Source organism: Rhinoraja longicauda, chromosome 41 (genome assembly GCF_053455715.1).
Source record: "Rhinoraja longicauda isolate Sanriku21f chromosome 41, sRhiLon1.1, whole genome shotgun sequence".
In the NCBI taxonomy this organism is placed as follows: domain Eukaryota; kingdom Metazoa; phylum Chordata; class Chondrichthyes; order Rajiformes; family Arhynchobatidae; genus Rhinoraja; species Rhinoraja longicauda.
In genome coordinates, this window is record NC_135993.1 from 4872677 (window position 1) to 4894924 (window position 22248).

The following is a 22248-nucleotide window of genomic DNA, read 5'->3' on the forward strand; positions in this document are numbered from 1 at the left end:
GCCAGCAACATTATGAGGGACCCCTACCACCCCAGCAATGGACTGTTCCAGATGCTACGGTCAGGCAAACGCCTCCGCTGTCACGCTGTGAAAATGGAGAGGATGAGACGGAGTTTCTTCCCACAGGCCATCAGGACTGTCAACTTTTATAACTCCAGAGACTACATTTTTGTCTACACTATAGTAACTTATTAACTTTATTTATATGCTGTAACTGTAATTCTTTTTCTGTGCACAATCCGCAGGCATTGCCACTTTCATTTCCCTGCACATCGTGTATGTGTATGTGACAAATAAACTTGACTTGAATACTAAAGATAGGTGGCGCAGCGGTAGAGTCGCTGCCTCACAGCGCCAGGGACCCAGGTTCGATCCCGACTGCGGGTGCTGTCTGTACGGAGTTTGTACCTTCTCCCAGAGACCTCGTGGGCTTTCTCCGGGTGTTCAGATTTCCTCCCACATCGACAAGATGTGCGGGTTTGTAGGTTAATTGGCTCGGGTAAAATTGCAAACTGTTCCCAGTGTGTAAGATAGTACCAGTGGTCGGAGCGGGTTCGGTGGGCCGAAGGGCCGGTTTCTCCTCTGTATCTCCAAACTGAACTAAATAGATACAAAATGCTGGAGTAACTCAGCGGGTCAGGCAGATCCCTGGGATGGCGGGACTTTCATATGAGGAAAGACTGGATAGACTGGGCTTATACTCGCTGGAATTTAGAAGACTGAGGGGGATCTTATAGAAACATATAAAATTCTTAAGGGGTTGGAGAGGCTAGATGCGGGAAGAATGCTCCCGATGTTGGGGGAGTCCAGAACAAGGGGTCACAGCTTAAGGATAAGGGTGAAATCTTTTAGGACCGAGATGAGAAAACATTTCTTCACACAGAGAGTGGTGAGTCTGTGGAATTCTCTGCCACAGAAGGTAGTTGAGGCCAGTTCATTGGCTATATTTAAGAGGGAGTTAGATGTGGCCCTTTTTGCTAAAGGAATCAGGGTGTATGGAGAGAAGGCAGGTACGGGATACTAAGTTGGATGATCAGCCATGATCATATTGAATGGCGGTGCAGGCTCGAAGGGCCGAATGGCCTACTCCTGCACCTATTTTCTATGTTTCTATGTTTCTATCTCTGGAGAAAAGAATAGGTGATGTTTTGAAGAAGGGTCTGAAGAAGGGTTCTGACCCAAAATGTCACCTAACTATGATCTCCAGTGATGCTGCCTGACCCACTGAGTTACTCCAGCATTTTGTGTCCATCTTCAGGAGCCCACACTGCTCATACCAACTGAGCAAACTACACGGCTTATATTTTGTTTAAATCTCTGTTACAAATTTCTACTGAAAGTTTAGTTCAGAGAAATAGCGTGAAAACAGGCCCTTCGGCCCACCGAATCCATGCCAACCATCGACCATCCGTCCACCCTGGTTCTATGTTATCCCACGTTCTCCACAATTAACCTACGTCTTTGGGATGGAGGAGGAAACCGGAGCACCCGGAGGAAACCCACACAGTCAGGGGGAGAACATGCAAACTCCACACAGACAGCGCTGGAGGTCAGGATTGAACTCGGGTCCCTGGATCTGTGAGGTAGCCCCAAAGTTCTGAGGGATCACCAAAACGTTTCACCCCGAATCACCACAGGTCTATTCCCACCACAGATGCTACCTGACCCTCCGAGTTCTTCCAGCACCTAGAATTAGAATCATACCGCATGGAAACAGGCCCTTCAGCCCAACCAGTCTATACTGCCCCTGTCTAGGCTAGTCCCATTTACCCGCATTTGGCCCACATCCCTCCCAAATGATAGCAGGTGACTGAGCTGAACTAAATCTGGAACCAAAAACGTAGAAACTAAACCTAGGACTAAATTAGAAGTAAACGAAACTAGTGGAGCAGCCCGTGTCGATCAGAGTGTGTGAAACTTTGACAGAGCAGACTCGACGGGCCGAATGGCCTACTTCCGCTCCTATGACTCATGAAAGCCCGAGGGTGTGGTAGTTTGGCTTCTTCCCAGAGGGTGGCGCCGTTGCCATCAGCCCCACTCTGGCACTGAGAGGGTGGGGCCGAGATCTTCGCACCAAAGATACTAGAGGAGCAAGATAGACCACTCGACCCTAAAAATCGTAGTACGTCACGGCGGCCATTTTAGTAGGCAGAAACTTGCAGAAACATTTTAAAAGAAAAATAACAACAATCTGTGAATTGATAGACGAGATATATTCTGCATTTTAATGGTATCATCACACATACTGTTCCCCCACAACACTGATTACACTGCGAGAGGCAGAGCGAACGGCGGGTTTTGCCTACTAAAATGGCTCCTTTGCGTACTACACTTCAGTATAGGCGATTTCAACGGAGTGGCCCATCTTGTTCCTCTAGTATCTTTGCTCCGCACTAATCCACAGCCGTTCACTCCGGTAATCCGGGCCAGGATTTGCTGCCTGCCCTGATTCCCATCCACCAATAATCCGGGACAGGTTTCTGCTTCCACCCCAGCTTCTCCTGAATGTCACGATAAAACTAGACTGACTCCAATGAAGCTGGGACATGTTGGCCGGTGCGGGCAAGTTGGGCCGAATGGCCTGTTTCCACACTGTGTCACTCTATAGAAGAGACAGAGTGCCGGAGTAACTCAGCGGGTCAGGCAGCATCCCTGGAGAGCATGGATAGGTGACATTTTAGGTCGGGACCCATCAGGTCTAGTCCATGTTCTCTAGAGACGCTGCCAGACCCACCCGCAGAGTTACTCCAGCACTTTGTCTCTTCAAGAGTCATAGAGTGATACAGCGTGGAAACAGGCCCTTCGGCCCAACTTGCCCACACCGCCAACATGTCCCAGCTACACTAGTCCCACTTGCCTGCGCTTGGTCCATATCCCTCCAAACCTGCCTTATCCATGTACCTGTCTAACTGTTTATTAAACGTTGGGATAGTATCTGCCTCAACTACCGCATTATGTTCCGCGCAAACATTGTGGGTCCTAGAAACTTAGAAAATAGGTGCAGGAGGCCATTTGGCCCTTCGAGCCAGCACCACCATTCATTGTGATCATTGCTGATCATCCACAATCAGTAACCCGTGCCTGCCTTCTCCCCATATCCCTAGATTCCGCTAGCCCCTAGAGCTCGATCTAACTCTCTTTTAAATTCATCAAGTGAATTGGCCTCCACTGCCTTCTGTGGCGGAGAGTTCCACAAATTCACAACTCTCTGGGTGAAAAACTTTCTTCTCACCTCAGTTTTAAACGAGAAGAGACTTTTTCCCACCCAGAGAGTTGTGAATTTGTGGAATTCTCAGGCCTGTTTCCTCGCTGTATCTCTAAATCTGTACTGTTCTGTGTGATTATTAGGTGAACTAATTTGCAGATAGACAATGGACAATAGGTGGGATAATTTAAATTGGCATCATGGTTAGCATAGACATTGTGGGCTGAAGGGCCTGTTCTTGTGCTGTACAGTTCTATGATATTCCTGAACCTTAAAGTGAGGAATGTGGAATGCCCTGTGGTGTATGTTGACGTTAACTTTTATGTGGTTGCGTGTCTTGTTGCTTTTCACTTGGTACGGCTGGATGGTGACTCAAATTTCACTGTACCTTAATTGGTACATGTGACAATAAACTAACCTTGAAACATTGCATAGCTTTCCAGCAGAGAATGGAGAGAAAGCATTCTGCTGCCAAAAGTTTCCCAGTCTACCCTGAAGCCTTCTCTGTACTTTGTAAGACTACCGACATTCGAGAACGCACTGAAAGGCCGCCCCAAACCGGTCGGGCAGCCCAGGGCGAGAACACCTACCATTGGACTGGCTTCCCGAGTCTCCCAGGGCAGTGAGGAGAGTGAAGGAGTCACGCACTGTGGAGAAGGCAGACAAAACAAACACCGTCAAACCGGTTCGTTCAGAAACGCCACCCGCGCCCACAAGCACACAACCCGTGAACTATTTTTGCTTTACCCTCCCCTCCCCCGTCCTAGTTCATCAACGTACATGCATTGTACAGGAAGCATTGCAATCGGGCTGCATCACAGCACTGTTTGGGAACAGCTCCTGCCCAAGACCAGCCAGTCCAACCTCCCTTCCATTGACTCCATCCACACCTCACGCTGCCTCGGCAAGGCCAGCAGCCCAGACCTTCACACAAACCAACCTCCCTTCCATTGACTCCATCTACACCTCACGCTGCCTCGGCAAGGCCAGCAGCATCATCAAGGACCCCAGCCACTCCCTCTCTCCCCTCGGGCAAAAGACATAGAAGTGTGAAAAATCATGGACAGGTTTAGATTTAGATTTAGAGATACAGCGCGGAAACAGGCCCTTCGGCCCACCGGGTCCGCGCCGCCCAGCGATCCCCGCACACTAACACTATCCTACACCCTAGGGACAATTTTTACATTTGCCCAGCCAATTAACCTACATACCTGTACGTCTTTGGAGTGTGGGAGGAAACCGAAGATCTCGGAGAAAACCCATGCAGGTCACGGGGAGAACGTACAAACTCCGTACAGACGGCGCCCGTAGTCAGGATCGAACCTGAGTCTCCGGCGCTGCATTCGCTGTAAGGCAGCATCTCTACCGCTGCGCCACCGTGACCGCCCTAGGTTGGGCCGAAGGGCCTATATGACTCTATGTCTGAAGAAGGGTCTCGACCCGAAATGTCACCCATTCCTTCTCTCCAGAGATGCTGCCAGACCCGCTGAGTTACCCCAGCTTTTTGTGTCTACCTTTGACTCTATGACTCAGTGAAGCCAAGCAGAGCCCCATGCACATAATACTTACTCTTATCGCAGTAAGGGAAGTCGGACTTGTCAAAGCAATGCGTTACTCCATCACACAAGAGGTTGAGGGGAATACAACAGCCATCGTTGCATTGGAACTCTTCAGCCGAGCAAACCTTTGAACAGTCTGCAAAGGAGATGGTGGGAAGTTAGAAGGGCCTCAGCCCGAAACGTCACCCATTCCTTCTCTCCAGAGATGCCACCTCTCCCGCTGAATTACTCCAGCTGTTTATGTCTATCTTCGGTTTAAACCAGCACCTGCAGTTCCTTCCTACACACTTTGAGTTTGAGTTTTGAATTTAGTGTCACATGTACTGAGGTACAGTGAAAAGCTTTTGTTGCGTGCTAACCAGTTAGCGGAAAGACTAGGTATGATTACAATCGAGCCGTCCACAGATACAGGATAAAGGGTATAGCATGAATAATGTTTAGTGGAAGATAAAGTCCGACAAAAATAGTCCAATGAGATAAATAGCAATTCAGGACTGCTCTCTGGTTGTGGTAGGATGGTTCAGTTGCCTGATTAACAGCTGGGAAGAAACTGTCCCTGAATCTGGAGGTGTGAGTTTTCACACTTCCGTACCTCTTGTCCAATGGGAGAGGGAGTGGCCTTGGTGAGACTGATCCTTGATTATGCTGCAGGCCTTGCCGAGGCGACACGAGGTGAAAATGGAGTCAACGGAAGGGAGGTTGGTTTGTGTTGTGGCATAGAAACATAGAAAATAGGTGCAGGAGTAGGCCATTCGGCCCTTCGAGCCTGCACCGCCATTCAATATGATCATGGCTGATCATCCAACTCAGTATCCCGTACCTGCCTTCTCTCCATACCCCCTGATCCCTTTAGCCACAAGGGCCACATCTAACTCCCTCTTAAATATAGCCAATGAACTGGCCTCAACTACCCTCTGTGGCAGAGAATTCCACAGATTCACCACTCTGTGTGAAAAAAAACTTTCTCATCTCAGTCCTAAAAGACTTCCCCCTTATCCTTAAACTGTGACCCCTTGTTCTGGACTTCCCCAACATCGGGAACAATCTTCCTGCATCTAGCCTGTCCAACCCCTTAAGAATTTTGTAAGTTTCTATAAGATCCCCCCTCAATCTTCTCAATTTCAGCGAGTACAAGCCGAGTCTATCCAGTCTTTCTTCATATGAAAGTCCTGCCATCCCAGGAATCAATCTGGTGAACCTTCTCTGTACTCCCTCTATGGCAAGAATGTCTTTCCTCAGATTAGGAGACCAAAACTGTACGCAATACTGCAGGTGTGGTCTCACCAATGCCCTGTACAACTGCAGCAGAACCTCCCTGTTCCTATACTCAAATCCCCTGGGATGCGTCCACAATATTCTGCAATTTCTTGCAGCCTTGGATGGAGCTGTTCCAAAACCAAGCTGTTGGAAACATATAAGATTATTAAGTGGTTGGACACGTTGGAGGCAGGAAACATGTTCCCAATGTTGGGGGAGTCCAGAACCAGGGGCCACAGTTTAAGAATAAGGGGTAGGCCATTTAGAACGGAGATGAGGAAAAACTTTTTCAGTCAGAGTTGTAAATCTGTAGAATTCTCTGCCTCAGAAGGCAGTGGAGGCCAATTCTCTGAATGCATTCAAGAGAGAGTTAGATAGAGCTCTTAAGGATAGCAGAGTCAGGGGGTATGGGGAGAAGGCAGGAACGGGGTAGTGATTGAGAATGATCAGCCATGATCACATTGAATGGTGGTATAAGAAAATAACTGCAGATGCTGGTACAAATCGATTTATTCACAAAATGCTGGAGTAACTCAGCAGGTCAGGCAGCATCTCGGGAGAGAAGGAATGGGTCCGAAACGTCACCCATTCCTTCTCTCCCGAGATGCTGCCTGACCTGCTGAGTTACTCCAGCATTTTGTGAATAAAAACATTGAATGGTGGTGCTGGCTTGAAGGGCCGAATGGCCTCCTCCTGCACCTATTGTCTATTGCTTCCCGATAAAATGCCCTCCACCATCGCCCTTGGGCACAGGGCGAAGACTAGAACACTGTGAACGGACTCAAACATCCCCAGTTGTTTCAAGAGGTTGTCAAAATGACAGGGACTGGAGGGGCAAGCGAGTGGATGCTTGTACACTGGGTGTGAGTTGGAGGAGGAGGGTGGGGGAGGCAGAGGTTTTAGGAGGCTGGGACCCAACAGCTGGAAGCACATGTACCGTAGGCAAAGGCCAAGATACCAACTACAGAATGTGGTTGTACTCCACCGACTCAGGCCCTTCGGCCCAACTCGCCCATGCAAGGGTTAGGTCTATCATTGTCACGTGTGCCGAAGTACAGGGAAAAGATTTGCTCTGGGTGCTATCCAAGGAGATCAGATACGTCACACATATAATCTGGTCAAACTCAAGTACAATAGGTTGGGGTGAAGGGGAAGATACAGAGTGCAGAATATAGTTCTCAGCATTGTCGCGCACCAGTTCCAGAGACAAAGTCCAATGTCCGCAATGGGGTAGAGGTGAATCGGACAGTGCCCTAGCTTATGGAAGGGCCGTTCTGAAGCCTGATGACAGAGGGGAGCAAGCTGTTCTCGAGTATGGTGGTGCGCGCTTTCAAGCTTCTGTATCTTCTACCTGAAGGGAGATGGGAGGGTGGAATGACTGGGGGTGGGTCAAATCTTCGAGGGAGCATGGTGCAGATGGAATCTTTACTTTAGACTTTAGAGATACAGTGCGGAAACAGGCAGTTTAACCCACCGAGACCGCTCCGACCAGCGGTCAGCCCACACACTCACGCTATCTGCAGTTGTACAGGGCCCTAGTGAGACCGCACCTGGAGTACTGTGTGCAGTTGTACAGGGCCCTAGTGAGACCGCACCTGGAGTACTGTGTGCAGTTGTACAGGGCCCTAGTGAGACCGCACCTGGGGTACTGTGTGCAGTTGTACAGGGCCCTAGTGAGACCGCACCTGGAGTACTGTGTGCAGTTTTGGTCTACAAATTTGAGGAAAGATATTCTTGCTATTGAGGGCGTGAAGCGTAGGTTTACTAGGTTAATTCCCGGAATGGCGGGACTGTCATATGTTGAAAGACTGGAGCGACTAGGCTTGTATACACTGGAATTTAGAAGGATGAGAGGGGATCTTATCGAAACATGTAGGATTATTAAGGGGTTGGACACGTTAGAGGCAGGAAACATGTTTCCAATGTTGGGGGAGTCCAGACCCAGGGGCCACAGTTTAAGAATAAGGGGTAGGCCATTTAGAACGGAGATGAGGAAAAACTTTTTCAGTCAGAGAGTTGTAAATCTGTGGAATTCTCTGCCTCAGAAGGCAGTGGAGGCCAATTCTCTGAATGCATTCAAGAGAGAGCTAGATAGAGCTCTTAAGGATAGCGGAGTCAGGGGGTATGGGGAGAAGGCAGGAACAGGGTACTGATTGAGAATGATCAGCCATGATCACATTGAATGGCGGTGCTGGCTCGAAGGGCCGAATGGCCTCCTCCTGCACCTATTGTCTATTGTCTATCCTACCAACTAGGGAGAATTTGCAATTTTACCAAAGCCGATTAACCTAAAAAACCTGTAATTCTGGAGTGTGGAAACAGGAGAAAACCCACGCAGGTCACGAGAACGTGCAAACTCCGCACAGACAGCACCCGTAGTCAGGATCGAACTGGGGGTCTCTGGCGCCGTGAGGCAGTGACTCCACAGAAAAAAAAAACCCTATCTCCCGAGAAAATAATTTGAGAAACACCTTCGGGATGGAGAATGGGGCCCGGATCCGGAAAGCGTTCCTTTCGGGAACGTGTGGAAACGGAACCAGAGCACTCAGGAGGGAATTGGATGGAAATAATTAGCAGGGAAATGGGACAAAGGACGCACTGGGGATGTTCTGCGGGCTATGTAGTGTTTCCCACGGTGGAAATGTCAATGGCTGTTCCATGTCCAATTGACAAAACATGGGAGTGCTCATTCATTATAGACAGGTGTACAATTGGAGAAGATCAGGGCCAGTGCCAGATTGGAAGAAATAGGTGCAACATGATGCAATAAGCAGGAAGTAACTGCAGATGCTGGTTTACAAAGAAGATAGACACAAAATGCTGGAGTAACTCAGCGGGACAGGCAGCATCTCTGAGCAGAAACGGGGTACTGATTTTAAATGATCAGCCATGATAGAAAATTGGTTGGCAGACAGAAAGCAAAGAGGGGATAAATAGGTCCCTTTCAGAATGGCAGGCAGTGACTAGTGGGGTAGCGCAAGGCTCGGTGCTGGGACCGCAGTGACTAGTGGGGTAGCGCAAGGCTCGGTGCTGGGACCGCAGTGACTAGTGGGGTAGCGCAAGGCTCGGTGCTGGGACCACAGTGACTAGTGGGGTAGCGCAAGGCTCGGTGCTGGGACCGCAGTGACTAGTGGGGTAGCGCAAGGCTCGGTGCTGGGACCGCAGTGACTAGTGGGGTAGCGCAAGGCTCGGTGCTGGGACCGCAGTGACTAGTGGGGTAGCGCAAGGCTCGGTGCTGGGACCGCAGCTATTTACAATATAGATTAATGACTTGGATGGAGGGATTAAAAGTACCATTAGCAAATTTGCAGATGATACAAAACTGGGTGGTAGTGCGAACTGTGAGGAAGATGCTATGAGGTTGCAGGGTGACTTCGACAGGTTGTGTGAGTGGGCGGATGCATGGCAGATGCAGTTTAATGTGGATAAGTGTGAGGCTATCCACTTTGGCGGTAAGAATAGGAAGGTAAGAATGGGGAGAAGACAGGAACGGGGTACTGATTGAGAATGATCAGCCATGATCACATTGAATGGCAGTGCTGGCTCGAAGGGCCGAATGGCCTACCCCCGCACTTATTTTTCTATGTTTCTGTGACTACAGAGCACAGCTTTAAGGTGAGAAGGGAGAGTTTAATGGAGATGTGTGGGGAAGGTGGCTTTACACAGAGTTGGGGTGTCACTGTTGTGGGCTTTACACAGAGTTGGGGTGCCACTGTTGTGTATCGTTTGGCTACGTGGCATGAAGTGGCTTCACGCTAGCACTCCTTACCCTTCAGACTCATCACACTCCGGCTAACCACAGGCACCTGGTTGTTCGATGGCTCTGGAAAATAGAAAAGGAGGAATTAGTGTGCAGTTACCAGCACACAGACCGACACGCACGCGCAAACAGACGGGCACACCCAGTGGGCACACTAGTGGGACTCTCTTTCAGTGGTGCAGCGGTAGAGTTGCTACTTCACAGCGCCAGAGACCCGGGTTCGATCCTGACCACGGGTGCTCTCGGTGCAGAGTTTGCACTTTCTCCCCGTGACCTGCGTGGGTTTTCTCCGGGATCTCTTGTTTGAAGGTCAAGGTTTCAAGGTCAGTTTATTGTCACGTGTACCAATCAAGGTACAGTGAGATTCGAATTACCATACAGCCACACTAAAACAAAAACGCAACAAAAAGACGTGCAACTATGGCACGGTAGGCGCAGCGGTAGAGTTGCTGCCTTACAGCGAATGCAGCGCCGGAGACTCAGGTTCGATCCTGACTACGGGCGCCGTCTGTACGTTCTCCCCTTGACCTGCGTGGGTTTTCTCCGAGATCTTCGGTTTCCTCCCACACTCCAAAGATGTGCAGGTTTGTAGGTTAATTGACTGGGTAAATGTAACAATTGTCCCTAGTGTGTGTAGGATGGTGTTAACCGATCCACACGCACGTCTTTGGGATGTGGGAGGAAACCGGAGCACTTGGAGAAAAGTGGACTAGGTTTTCCACTGGAGGGAGAGTCTCGGACCAGAGGTCATCTGCTCAGAAATAAAGGACGTTCCTTTAGGAAAGAGAGGAGGAGGAACTTCATTAGCCAGAGGGTGGTGAATCTGTGGAATTCTTTGCCACAGATGGCTGTTGAGGGCAAATGAGTGGATATTTTTTAAGGCAGAGATGGATAGATTCTTGATCAGTGCGGGTGTCAGGGGTTATGGGGAGAAGGCAGGAGAATGGGGTTGAGAGGGGGAGATAGATCAGCCATGACTGAATGGTGCAGTAGACTTGATGGGCCGAATGGCCCAATTCTGCTCCTATTACTTACGACTATGCACCACGGCACATTCCCTGTATGTGCACATACTTGGCCAATAAACGTATTCATTCATTTACGGCCTTTAAAACCCACACGGTCTCAGGAAGACCGTGCAAACTCCACACAGACAGGTCGGGACGGGAGCCAGGTCTCTGGTGAGCGGCATTACCTGCTGCGCCCGCTCTCCCCGCGACAAGGGCGGGCGGGCGCCAGTGGCACAGCGAGACCCGTTTTGGGATGGAGGGGGGTGGGGAAGGTTGAAGTACGCGCCCCACCCACCCACCCGCCCCACCCACCCCTTCCCTCCCTCTCCACTACGAACCTGTTGGTTTATCGCAAGCATTAAGGCAGTCTTCCGCGCTGTCGTAGTTGTTGAGGTTGGGCAGACAGCCACCGAAGATGAATTCCTGGCAGACCTTTTCCGTGGCATTGTAAAACCACCTGGTGAATGCCGCTCGGCACGGTCCGGTCTTCGGTGGGCTGGAGCAGTCCACTGCAAAACAAAACCCAAAACAAAACTCGCGCTACTTTCCGATCAACGCCAAAGGGGAGTCCCGTTTAGTTTAGAGACACGGGTTTACGAGCGGCGCGGTGGAGTTGCTGCCTTACAGCGAACACAGCGCCGGAGACCCGGGTTCCATCCCGACTACGGATGCCGTCTGTACGGAGTTTGTACGTTCTCCTCGTGACCTGCGTGGGTTTTCGGTTTTGAACGGTGGAGTAGACTTGATGGGCCGAATGGCCTAATTCTGCTCCTATTACTCATGACTATGCACCACGGCACATTCCTTGTATATGCACAAACTTGGCCAATAAACTTATTCATTCATTTATGGCCTTAAAACCCACACGGTCACAGGAAGACCGTGCAAACTCCACACAGACAGCCCCGCACAGAACGATTTCATCATCTTCCCAAAACCCACAAGCAGAACTGCCCCGGCAGGCCCATTGTTTCCACAAACGTGGGCGAGTGGGGGCTTGTTTTGCTCAAAATTGCTGCCATGTCGTTTTATGACAGTGATGCTCTGAAAGGTGCTGTAAAAATGCAAGCTTTGTGTTTTCACGGGCGGGTTGGCGACCAGTGGGGGGGGGGCGGGCGGGCGAGGAGTGGCAGGGCGGGCGTGCAAGGAGTGGCGGGGTGGGCGTGCAAGGAGTGGGGGGTGGGCGTGCAAGAAGGAGGGGTGGGTGTGCGAGGAGTGGGGGGGCGGGTGGGCGAGGAGTGGCGGGGCGGGCGTGTAAGGAGTGGGGGTGGGTGTGTAAGGAGTGGGGGGAGGGAGTGTAACGCGTGGGGGTGCAAGGAGTGGGGGGTAGGTGTGCAAGGAGTGGGTGTGGGTGTGCAAGGAGTGGGGGTGGGTGTGCAAGGAGTGGGGGTGGGAGTGCAAGGAGTGGGGGTGGGTGTGCAAGGAGTGGGGGTGGGTGTGCAAGGAGTGGGGGTGTGTGTGCAAGGAGTGGGGGTGCAAGGAGTGGCGGGGGTGTGTGTAAGGAGTGGTGGGGTGTGTGCAAGGAGTGGGGGTGGGTGTGCAAGGAGTGGGGGTGGGTGTGCAAGGAGTGGGGGTGGGTGTGCAAGGAGTGGGGGGATGAGAGGAAAGAGGGGATGAGAAGCCTCCCACATAAAGACAATAACCTTCTAAAGAGTCACTAATTCTTCGTTCATCGCCAGTGTACGCAGCTAAACAGATGGGGTTGTGATTTAAGAGATTAGTCTCCAAGACGATAATTCAAACCGGTCTAACAACATAGACCATGAGTCTAATGTAATCATTAACTGTTTGAGAAACTAAAGGGCTGCTATTCCAACCTTACACCCCCCCCCCCCCCCCCCCCACACACACGCACACTAACACCACACACACTAACCCCCCCACACACACACACACACACACTAATCACATACGTACTCACTAACCACCCACACACACACATACACACTAACCACACACACACATACACACTAACCACACACACATACACACTAACCACACACACATACACACTAACCACACACCCACATACACACTAACCACACACACATACACACTAAACACACACACACACACACTAACCACATACGTACTCACTAACCACCCCTACACACACTCACTAACCAACCACACCCACACACACGGCTGCGTAAACAAGACTATCCTTGGTCACAAGGATCCCAACCCAAAATGTCTGTCCATCCTACCCCCTCCCCCCCCCCAGATGTTGCCTGACCTGCTGCATTCCTCCAGCACTTTGTGTTTTTCTTTGTAAACCAGCATCTGCAGTTCCTTGTGTAGGAAGGAACTGCAGATGCTAGTTTATACCGAAGATAGACAAAGTGCTGGAGTAACTCAGGCAGCATCTCTGGAGAAATGGATTAGGTGACGTTTCAGGTCGAGACCCTTCTTTGGGGTCCGACCCGTAACGTCACCTATTAATTCTCTCCAAAGATGCCGCCTGACCCGCTGAGTTACTCCAGCATCTTGTGTCCAACTGCAGTTCCTCACGTCTGAACAAGATCATCGTGATTAGTGTCTTGATTAGTGCGGGTGTCGGGGGTTATGGGGAGAAGGCAGGGGAATGGGGTTAGGAGGGAGAGATAGATCAGCCATGATTGAATGGCGGAGTAGACTTGATGGGCCGAATGGCCTAATTCTACTCCTATTCCTTCTGGCCATCTGGTTGAAGAAGGGGCCCGACCCAAAATGGTGCCTGTCCATTCCTCCCCCCCCCCCACAAATGCTGCCTGACCCGCTCAGTTACTCCACCCAGTCTGTTTTCCGATCATCATGGGAACAGGTTGTACAACAGAGGTGGCAGGGTGAGTGAAGTGGCAGGAAGTGAGTGAGTAGCTAAGGAATGGGAGACACTGAGAGGCTGCTTGTTGCCACATTGGGCAACGTCAGAAAACCACCGAGTCAGCAGATATCCTTCCACAGACCGCACACTAAACGTTTCCTCCCAGTCACATCCGCAGCATCAGTAACACCCGCCGTCTCCCTCCCACTCAGCGCCTGGCTCAGCGGGTCAGGCAGCATCTCTTGATTTCGTTAGCCCCAAGAGCCATATCCAACTCTCTCTGAAACCATCCAGTGAATTGGCCTCCACTGCCCTTCTGAGCAGATCCCCTCTCATCCTTCTAAATTCCAGCGAATACAAGCCCTGCCGTTCCGTTCTTTCATCATATGTCAGTCCCGCCATCCCGGGAATTAACCTACGCTGCACTCCCTCAATAGTAATAGAAACATAGAAAATAGGTGCAGGAGTAGGCCATTCGGCCCTTCGAGCCTGCACCACCATTCAATATGATCATGGCTGATCATCCAGCTCAGTATCCCGTACCTGCCTTCTCTCCATATCCCCTGATCCCTTTAGCCACAAGGGCCACATCTAACTCCCTCTTAAATATAGCCAATGAACTGGCCTCAACTACCTTCTGTGGCAGAGAATTCCACAGACTCACCACTCTCTGTGTGAAGAAATGTTTTCTCATCTCGGTCCTAAAAGACTTCCCCCTTATCCTTAAGCTGTGACCCCTGGTTCTGGACTTCCCCAACATCGGGAACAATCTTCCCGCATCGAGCCTCTCCAACCACTTAAGAATTTTATATGTTTCAATAAGATCCCCCCCTCAGTCTTCTAAATTCCAGCGAGTATAAGCCTAGTCTATGATGTCCTTCCTCAAAATAGGAGGCCAAAATTCCACAGATTTACTCCCCGGGTGAAAATACATTCTCAAAAAATTCCAGAAGATTAGTCAAGCATGATTTAATTGGACTCTCGTGCACTAAACAATGCATCTGCAATGATTGTAATCATGTATTGTCTTTCTGCTGACTGATTAACATGCAACAAAAAGCTTTTCACTGTACCTCAGCACACGTGACAATAAACTAAACTAGCCCAAACTAAAAGGTCAACTAACTGACCAGCTAAACGGGTACAAACTGTAGTGACTGTCCTCAAAAGTGGACTCTTTCTAAACTTTTCCAAAGAGTTTTGTCCTAACTAACATTAGCCCTTTAACCTAATTTCCCAATCTGCCCCACATCCCCAACAACTTTTGCAATTTCCTTCATTTTAATCCAGAAACAGTTTCAAATTGAATGAGATGTAGGAAAATAACAGCAAGATGCTGGTTCAAATTGAAGGTAGATACAAAATGCCGGAGGAACTCAGCGGGTCAGGCAGCATCTCAGGAGAGAAGGAATGAGTGACGTTTCGGGTCTGTCTGAAGAAGGGTCTCGACCCGAAACGTCACCCATTCCTTCTCTCCAGACATGCTGCCTGACCCGCTGAATTACTCCAGCATTTTAGACAATAGACAATAGGTGCAGGAGTAGGCCATTCAGCCCTTCGAGCCAGCACCGCCATTCAATGCGATCATGGCTGATCACTCTCAATCAGTACCCCGTTCCTGCCTTCTCCCCATACCCCCTCACTCCGCTATCCTTAAGAGCTCTATCCAGCTCTCTCTTGAAAGCATCCAACGAACTGGCCTCCACTGCCTTCTGAGGCAGAGAATTCCACACCTTCACCACTCTCTGACTGAAAAAGTTCTTCCTCAGCGGGTCAGGCAGCATTTCTGGAGACAAGAAATAGGTGACGTTTTGGACCGAAGTCTTCGGCCTATGAAGAAGAGTCCCGACCCAAAAAGTTCTAGATTTTGCGTCTACCTTCAAATTGAATGGCATCACAAAGAAATATGTGTAAACTTTATCATGGCCATTCTTTCACAGAGCCACTTTACACCAAAATTATTAATCTACTGTCACCAGACACCAAGTAAAATATTGAAAGTCATTTACTCTTTCCTGCTTTCTCCGTAAACTGACCCAGAGATCCATCTTGCTTGCATTCCAAAAAATCGTCCTCTAATCCACACACAGACAAATCCAAACAAATTAAAACCAACAGTCTCATTACTGGATTATCAATGTTGGCATGCCGGCCTTCATCAGTCAAGGATGAGAGGATGGAAGTCGGGATGTGATGCTACAGTTGTACAAGACATTGGCGAGGCCGCACTTACAGTACTGAGCCCACTTTTGCTTACCCTGCTCTTGGAAGGATGTCATTAAGCTGGAGAGAGTGCAGGGAAGATTTACAAGGATCTCTGGAGAAAAGGAATAGGTGACGTTTTGGGTCGGGACTCTTCTTCATAGGCCGAAGACTTCGGTCCAAAACGTCACCTATTTCTTGTCTCCAGAAATGCTGCCTGACCCGCTGAGTTACTCCAGCATCTTATATCTATTTTCTTGACAAAGAAACATCTCTTGACAGGACTCGAGGGCCGAGCTATTGGGGGAGGTTGGAAAGATCCTTGGAACGCAGTAAGCAGAGAAGTGATGTTATAGACAATAGGTGCAGGAGGCCATACGGCCCTTCGAGCCAGCACCGCCATTCAATGTGATCATGGCTGATCATTCTCAATCAGTACCCCGTTCCTGCCTTCTCCCCATACCCCCTGACTCCGTCCGCTATCCTTAAGAGCTCTATCCAGCTCTCTCTTGAATGCATTCAGAGAATTGGCCTCCACTGCCTTCTGAGGCAGAGAATTCCACAGATTCACAACTCTCTGACTGAAAAAGTTTTTCCTCATCTCAGTTCTAAATGGCCTACCCCTTATTCTTAAACTGTGGCCCCCTTGTTCTGAGGGGCTTAGATTCACAGAGTTTCCCATTATCATAGGGTGACCAAGAACTACTAGAGGCAGTGCTTCTTAAACTGGTGAATGGTTCACCCAAGGATGAATGAAATTATTTTGGGGTGAATGAAACTAGAGGGGTGAATGACTTAATATATATACAAGGGAGAAAAAGACAAAAAAGACCACAAAAAAAACATAAGAAAATTTAGTCGAGGGTGAATGAAACTTTGTGATTAAGACTCAAGTGTGACCGACACTGAAATAGTTTTGGAAGCACTGAACTAGAGGACAGAAGTTTAAAAGTGAGAGGGGAAAGATTTAATAGGAACCCGAGGGACACCATTGTCACACAGGTGGTGGGTATTTGCAACAAGCTTCCAGAGGAGTTTGTTGAGGCAGGTTCAGTACAATAACAACATTTAAAGGACTTTTGGACAGGTACATGGATTGGTAAACAGGAGGTGGGCCAAACGCAGATAAATGAGAGATAGAGATAGACACAAAAAGCTGGAGTAGTGTAAGAAAATAACTGCAGATGCTGGTACAAATCGAAGGTATTTATTCACAAAATGCTGGAGTAACTCAGCAGGTCAGGCAGCATCTCAGGAGAGAAGGAATGGGTGACGTTTCGGGTCGAGACCCTTCTTCAGACTGATGTCAGGGAGCGGGACAAAGGAAGGATATAGGTGGAGACAGGAAGACAGTGGGAGATCTGGGAAGGGGGAGGGGAAGAGAGGGACAGAGGAACTATCTAAAGTTGGAGAAGTCAATGTTCATTCCGCTGGGCTGCAAGTTACCCAGGCGAAATATGAGGTGCTGTTCCTCCAATTTCCGGTGGGCCTCACTATGGCACTGGAGGAGGCCCATGACAGAAAGGTCAGACTGGGAATGGGAGGGGGAGTTGAAGTGCTCAGCCACCGGGAGATCAGGTTGGTTAAGGCGGACTGAGCGCAGGTGTTGAGCGAAGCGATCGCCGATCCTGCGTTTGGTTTCACCGATATAAATAAGTTGACATCTAGAGCAGCGGATGCAATAGATGAGGTTGGAGGAGGTGCAGGTGAACCTCTGTCTCACCTGGAAAGACTGTTTGGGTCCTTGGAGTAACTCAGCCGGTCAGGCAGCATCTCTGGAAACAAGGGTGACCCTTCTTGGGTCAAGACCCTTCTTCAGACTGAAAATCTCAGATGTTTCGCCTGACCCACTGAGTTATTCCAGTTTTTGTGTCTATCTTCAGTTTAAACCAGCACCTGCAGTTCCTACCTGCACAGGTAAGTAGAACTAGTTTAGATGGGGTAAATTGATCGGCATGGGCAAGTTGGGCCGAAGGGCCTGTACCCGTGCTGAACGACGCTGACTCTTATGCAACATGTCCCTGTAATGTCCTCATTTATACAGCGCACTGCATCACAGCTATTAACACATCTATAAAACCACTCCCCTCAGTGTTATTTGCTCCCTTTGTTCTTTCTGGGCTTCACCCAAACAGATTCAGAGCCGACAGCACAATCTACTGAGACAACGTCACCTGCACCACCCATTCCCAGAGTCTTTGATACACAACCCCTGCCCCAGAGATAATAAAGTCATAAGTGATAGTAGAGTTAGGCCATTCAGCCCATCAAGTCTACTCCGCCATTCAATCATGGCTGATCTATCTCTCCCTCCTAACCCCATGCTCCTGTCTTCACCCCATTACCTCCGACACCCGCACTAATCAAGAATCTACCTATCCCTGCCTTTTAAAAATATCCACTGGCTTGGCCTCCACAGCCTTCCGTGGCAATGAATTCCACAGATTCACCACCCTCTGACTCAAGAAATTTCTCTTCATCTCTTTCCTAAAAGAACGTCCTTTAATTCGGAGGCCGTGAACTCTAGTCCTAGACTCTTCCACTAGTGGAAACATCCTCTCCACGTCCACTCTATCCAAGCCTTTCACTATTCTATAAGTTTCAATGAGGTCCCCCCTCATTCTTCCAAACTCCAGCGAGTACAGGCCCAGTGCCGATAAACGCTCATCATAGGTTAACCTGCTCATTCCCGGTCAATAATCTCGCAGAACCATGACAGCTTTGATCACCGCCCGCTCTGGACCTGTCTCCGGTTCTCGACTTGCTTCATCACAAGAACACCAAGCGCTGGAGTAACTCAGCGGGTCAGGCAGCATCAGTGGAGAACATGGATGGGTGACGTTTTGGGTCGGGACCCTTATTCAGACTCTCAACCCAAAACACAGGATCTGAAGAAGGGTCTTGACCCCGAAACAACCATGTTCTCCAGAGATGCTGCCTGACTCGAGTTACTCCAGCACTTAAAAACATAGAAAGTAGGTGCAGGAGTAGGCCATTCGGCCCTTCGAGCCTGCACCGCCATTCAATATGATCATGGCTGATCATAAAACTCAGTATCCTGTACCTGCCTTCTCTCCATACCCCCTGATCCCTTTAGCCACGAGGGCCACATCTAACTCCCTCTTAAATATAGCCAATGAACTGGCCTCAACTACCTTCTGTGGCAGAGAATTCCACAGACTCACCACTCTCTGTGTGAAAAAAAACATTCTCATCTCGGTCCTAAAAGACTTCCCCCTTATCCTTAAACTGTGACCCCTTGTTCTGGACTTTCCCAACATCGGGAACAATCTTCCTGCATCTAGCCTGTCCAACCCCTTAAGAATTTTGTAAGTTTCTATAAATCCCCCCTCAATCTTCTAAATTCCAGCGAGTACAAGCCGAATCTATCCAGTCTTTCTTCATGTGAAAGTCCTGCCATCCCAGGAATCAATCTGGTGAACCTTCTCTGTACTCCCTCTATGGCAATAATGTCTTTCCTCAGATTACGAGACCAAAACTGTACGCAATACTCCAGGTGTGGTCTCGCCAATGCCCTGTACAACTGCAGCAGAACCTCCCTGCTCCTATACTCAAATCCTTTTGCTATGAATGCCAACATACCATTCGCTTTCTTCACTTTGCACCCTTTTGTATATTAATCAGCAACATTCCCCATGTGACTGCGTGGCTTTTCTCCAGGATCTCCGGTTTCCTCCCACACTCCAAAGACGTACAGATTTGAGGGAGACATTGTAAAGTGTCCCTAGTGTGCAGGATAGTGCTAGTGTGCGGGGGGGATTGGTGGTCGGCACGGACTGAATGGGCCAAAGGGCCTGTTTCCGCGCTGTAGCTCTAAACTAAACAGTCTTGTTTATTCCTTCTGCCTGGTCCCAGCTGGCAAAATGTGCAGAAGCTTGAAAGCGCGCACCACCATTCTCAGGAACAGCTTCCTTCCCCTCTGTTATCAGGCTTCTGAACGGCCCTTCCATAAGCTCGGGTACTGTCCGATTCGCTGCTACCCCATTGCGGACATTCGACTTTGTCTCTGGAAATGGTGCGCTACAATGCTTGAGAACTATATTCTGCACTCTGTATCTTCCCCTTTGCTCTACCTATTGTGCTCGAGGTTGACTTGATTGTATTTATGTATAGTGTCTGATCTGATTGATTAGCAAGCAAAACAAAGCTTTTCACTGTACCTCGGGGCATGTGTCAATAATAAACCTAAATGGCACGGTGGCGCAGCGGTAGAGTTGCTGCCTTACAGCGAATGCAGCGCCGGAGATTCAGGTTCGATCCTGACTACGGGCGCCGTCTGTACGGAGTTTGTACGTTCTCCCCGTGACCTGCGTGGGTTTTCTCCGAGATCTTCGGTTTCCTCCCACACTCCAAAGACGTGCAGGTTTGTAGGTTAATTGGCTGGGCAAATGTTTTTAAAAAATTGTCCCTAGTGTGTGTAGGATAGTGTTAGTGTGCGGGGATCGCTGGGCGGCGCGGACTCGGTGGGCCGAAGGGCCTGTTTCCGCGCTGTATCTCTAAATCTAAACAAAAAATCTAAACCTCGAGCATGGACAAGTTTGGTTTAGGGATACAGAGCGGAAACCGGCCCTTCGGCCCATCGACCAGCGATCACACGCTAGCACTATCCTACACACTGGGGAAGAATATACAACTTTACCAAAGCCAATGAACCTACAAACCTGTGCGTCTTTGGAGTGTGGGAGGTAACCTGAAGCACCCGGAGAAAACCCACGCAGGTCACGGGGAGAACGTACAAACTCTGTACAGACAGCACCTGTAGTCGGGATTGAACCCGGGTCCCAGGTGCTGTGAGGCAGCAACTCTACATGGGTACAGTACAACTCGATGACTGCATTTTGCACCATGACATCTTTGTCTTTGCATTGTGTACAGTAGCCACAAGGTGTTTAGGTGGGTGGAGACAGAGCTGTGTGTGTGTGTGTGTGTGTGTGTGTGTGTGTGTGTGTGTGTGTGTGTGTGTGTGTGTGTGTGTGTGTGTGTGTGTGTGTGTGTGTGTGTGTGTGTGTGTGTGTGTGTGTGTGTGTGTGTGTGTGTGTGTGTGTGTGTGTGTGTGTGTGTGTGTGTGTGTGTGTGTGTGTGTGTGTGTGTGTGTGTGTGTGTGTGTGTGTGTGTGAAGCTAAACCCTCTCCTCCCACCCCAGTCACCAGAACACAACGAGGAAAAGGGGTGGAGGGGGGAGGAGGGGGGGAGAGAGAAGAGGGGGGTCGTTGGTTTGCTGCAAACACGAGTGAGAACCAGCTTTCGCCACAGAATACAAACTCCAGGACAACCGATATGATTCAGGAAGAGAGGAGAGGCCACAGCAACAAAGCATTTAACAATAAGATCATTGTCACACCCAGGCCGATCTCCAATTACAGCAACACCCCCACCTAATCTCATCCATCTTGCTCAACGCTTAAACCTCCAACTTTGTTTTAACACTTCTTTAAATGGAAACATTATTTCCCTCGTATCCGCCACCATTTTGACCCCTCCTCGCCTGTTCCACCACCCACACCCTCTCCCTGACTTCACCCCCCCACCCCCCACATCCAGGGGCAGCACAATAACACAGTGGTAGATCGTGTCGGTCTGCGGGGTTTGCTGGTCGGCTCGTACTCGGTGGGCCTAAGCACCTGTTTCCACGCTGTATCTCCAAAACTAAAAAACTAATCCCACCACCCCCACAATTTCTCTCCCCCCCCCCCACAATTTCTCTCCCCCCACCCCCCACATTCTTGAACAACAGGCTGAATCTTTATAAAAAAAGACACAACGTGCTGGAGTAACTCAGCGGATCAGACCACAACCTCTGGAGAATATGAAGAGGTGACCCTCTTCAGGTCGGGACCCTTCAGCTGCCAGCAGAGGTAGTTGAGGCAGGTACAATATTTATTTCCCAGCCCCCCCCAACTCTCAGTCTGAAGAAGGGTCTCGACGCGAAACGTCATCTATTGCTTCTCTCCACAGATGCTGCCTGACCCGCTGAGTTACTCCAGCTCTAGCATTTAAAAGGCACTTAGACAGGTACACGGATTGGAATGATTGAGCGAGATATGGGGTGAGTGCAGATAAATGGGACCAGCATTAATGGGGCATCTGGGTCAGTATAGATAAGTTGGGCCGAAGGGCCTGTTTCCTTGCTGAATGACTAAGGCTCTTTTCAAATCCAAAGCATAAATCTGTCATGTTTACTTCAGGATCTCACTGTCCTTTGGGGAGTAGAGTTAGATAAATATTTTGTTTTAAATTTAAGTTTAGCTATAACATTCCAACCTGAAAACGTCCCCTAAACGTCTGAAAAGGCCTCCCGAACAGAAACATCACCTATTCATTTTCTTCAGAAATGCTGTCTGACCGGCTGGGTTACCCAGTGTGTCCTTGTGTGCATTAACCAGCAGCTGCAGTTCCTGATACCACAGGTTGAATCTTAACCCTTGAGGATT

At 49.5% G+C, this 22248-nt stretch overlaps 1 protein-coding gene across 1 annotated transcript in view; it reads right to left on the reverse strand.

The window, feature by feature from the left end:
* LOC144611793 (actinia tenebrosa protease inhibitors-like) overlaps positions 1-22248 on the reverse strand; it is a 43539-nt gene that overhangs the window by 12562 nt on the left and 8729 nt on the right. Inside the window, exons 2-5 of the mRNA XM_078431048.1 lie at positions 11130-11300; positions 9791-9844; positions 4775-4900; positions 3796-3852 (exon numbers count right to left, since the gene is read on the reverse strand). Coding sequence (XP_078287174.1) covers positions 3796-3852; positions 4775-4900; positions 9791-9844; positions 11130-11300 — 408 coding nt within the window. The remainder of the gene's footprint in view (positions 1-3795; positions 3853-4774; positions 4901-9790; positions 9845-11129; positions 11301-22248) is intronic.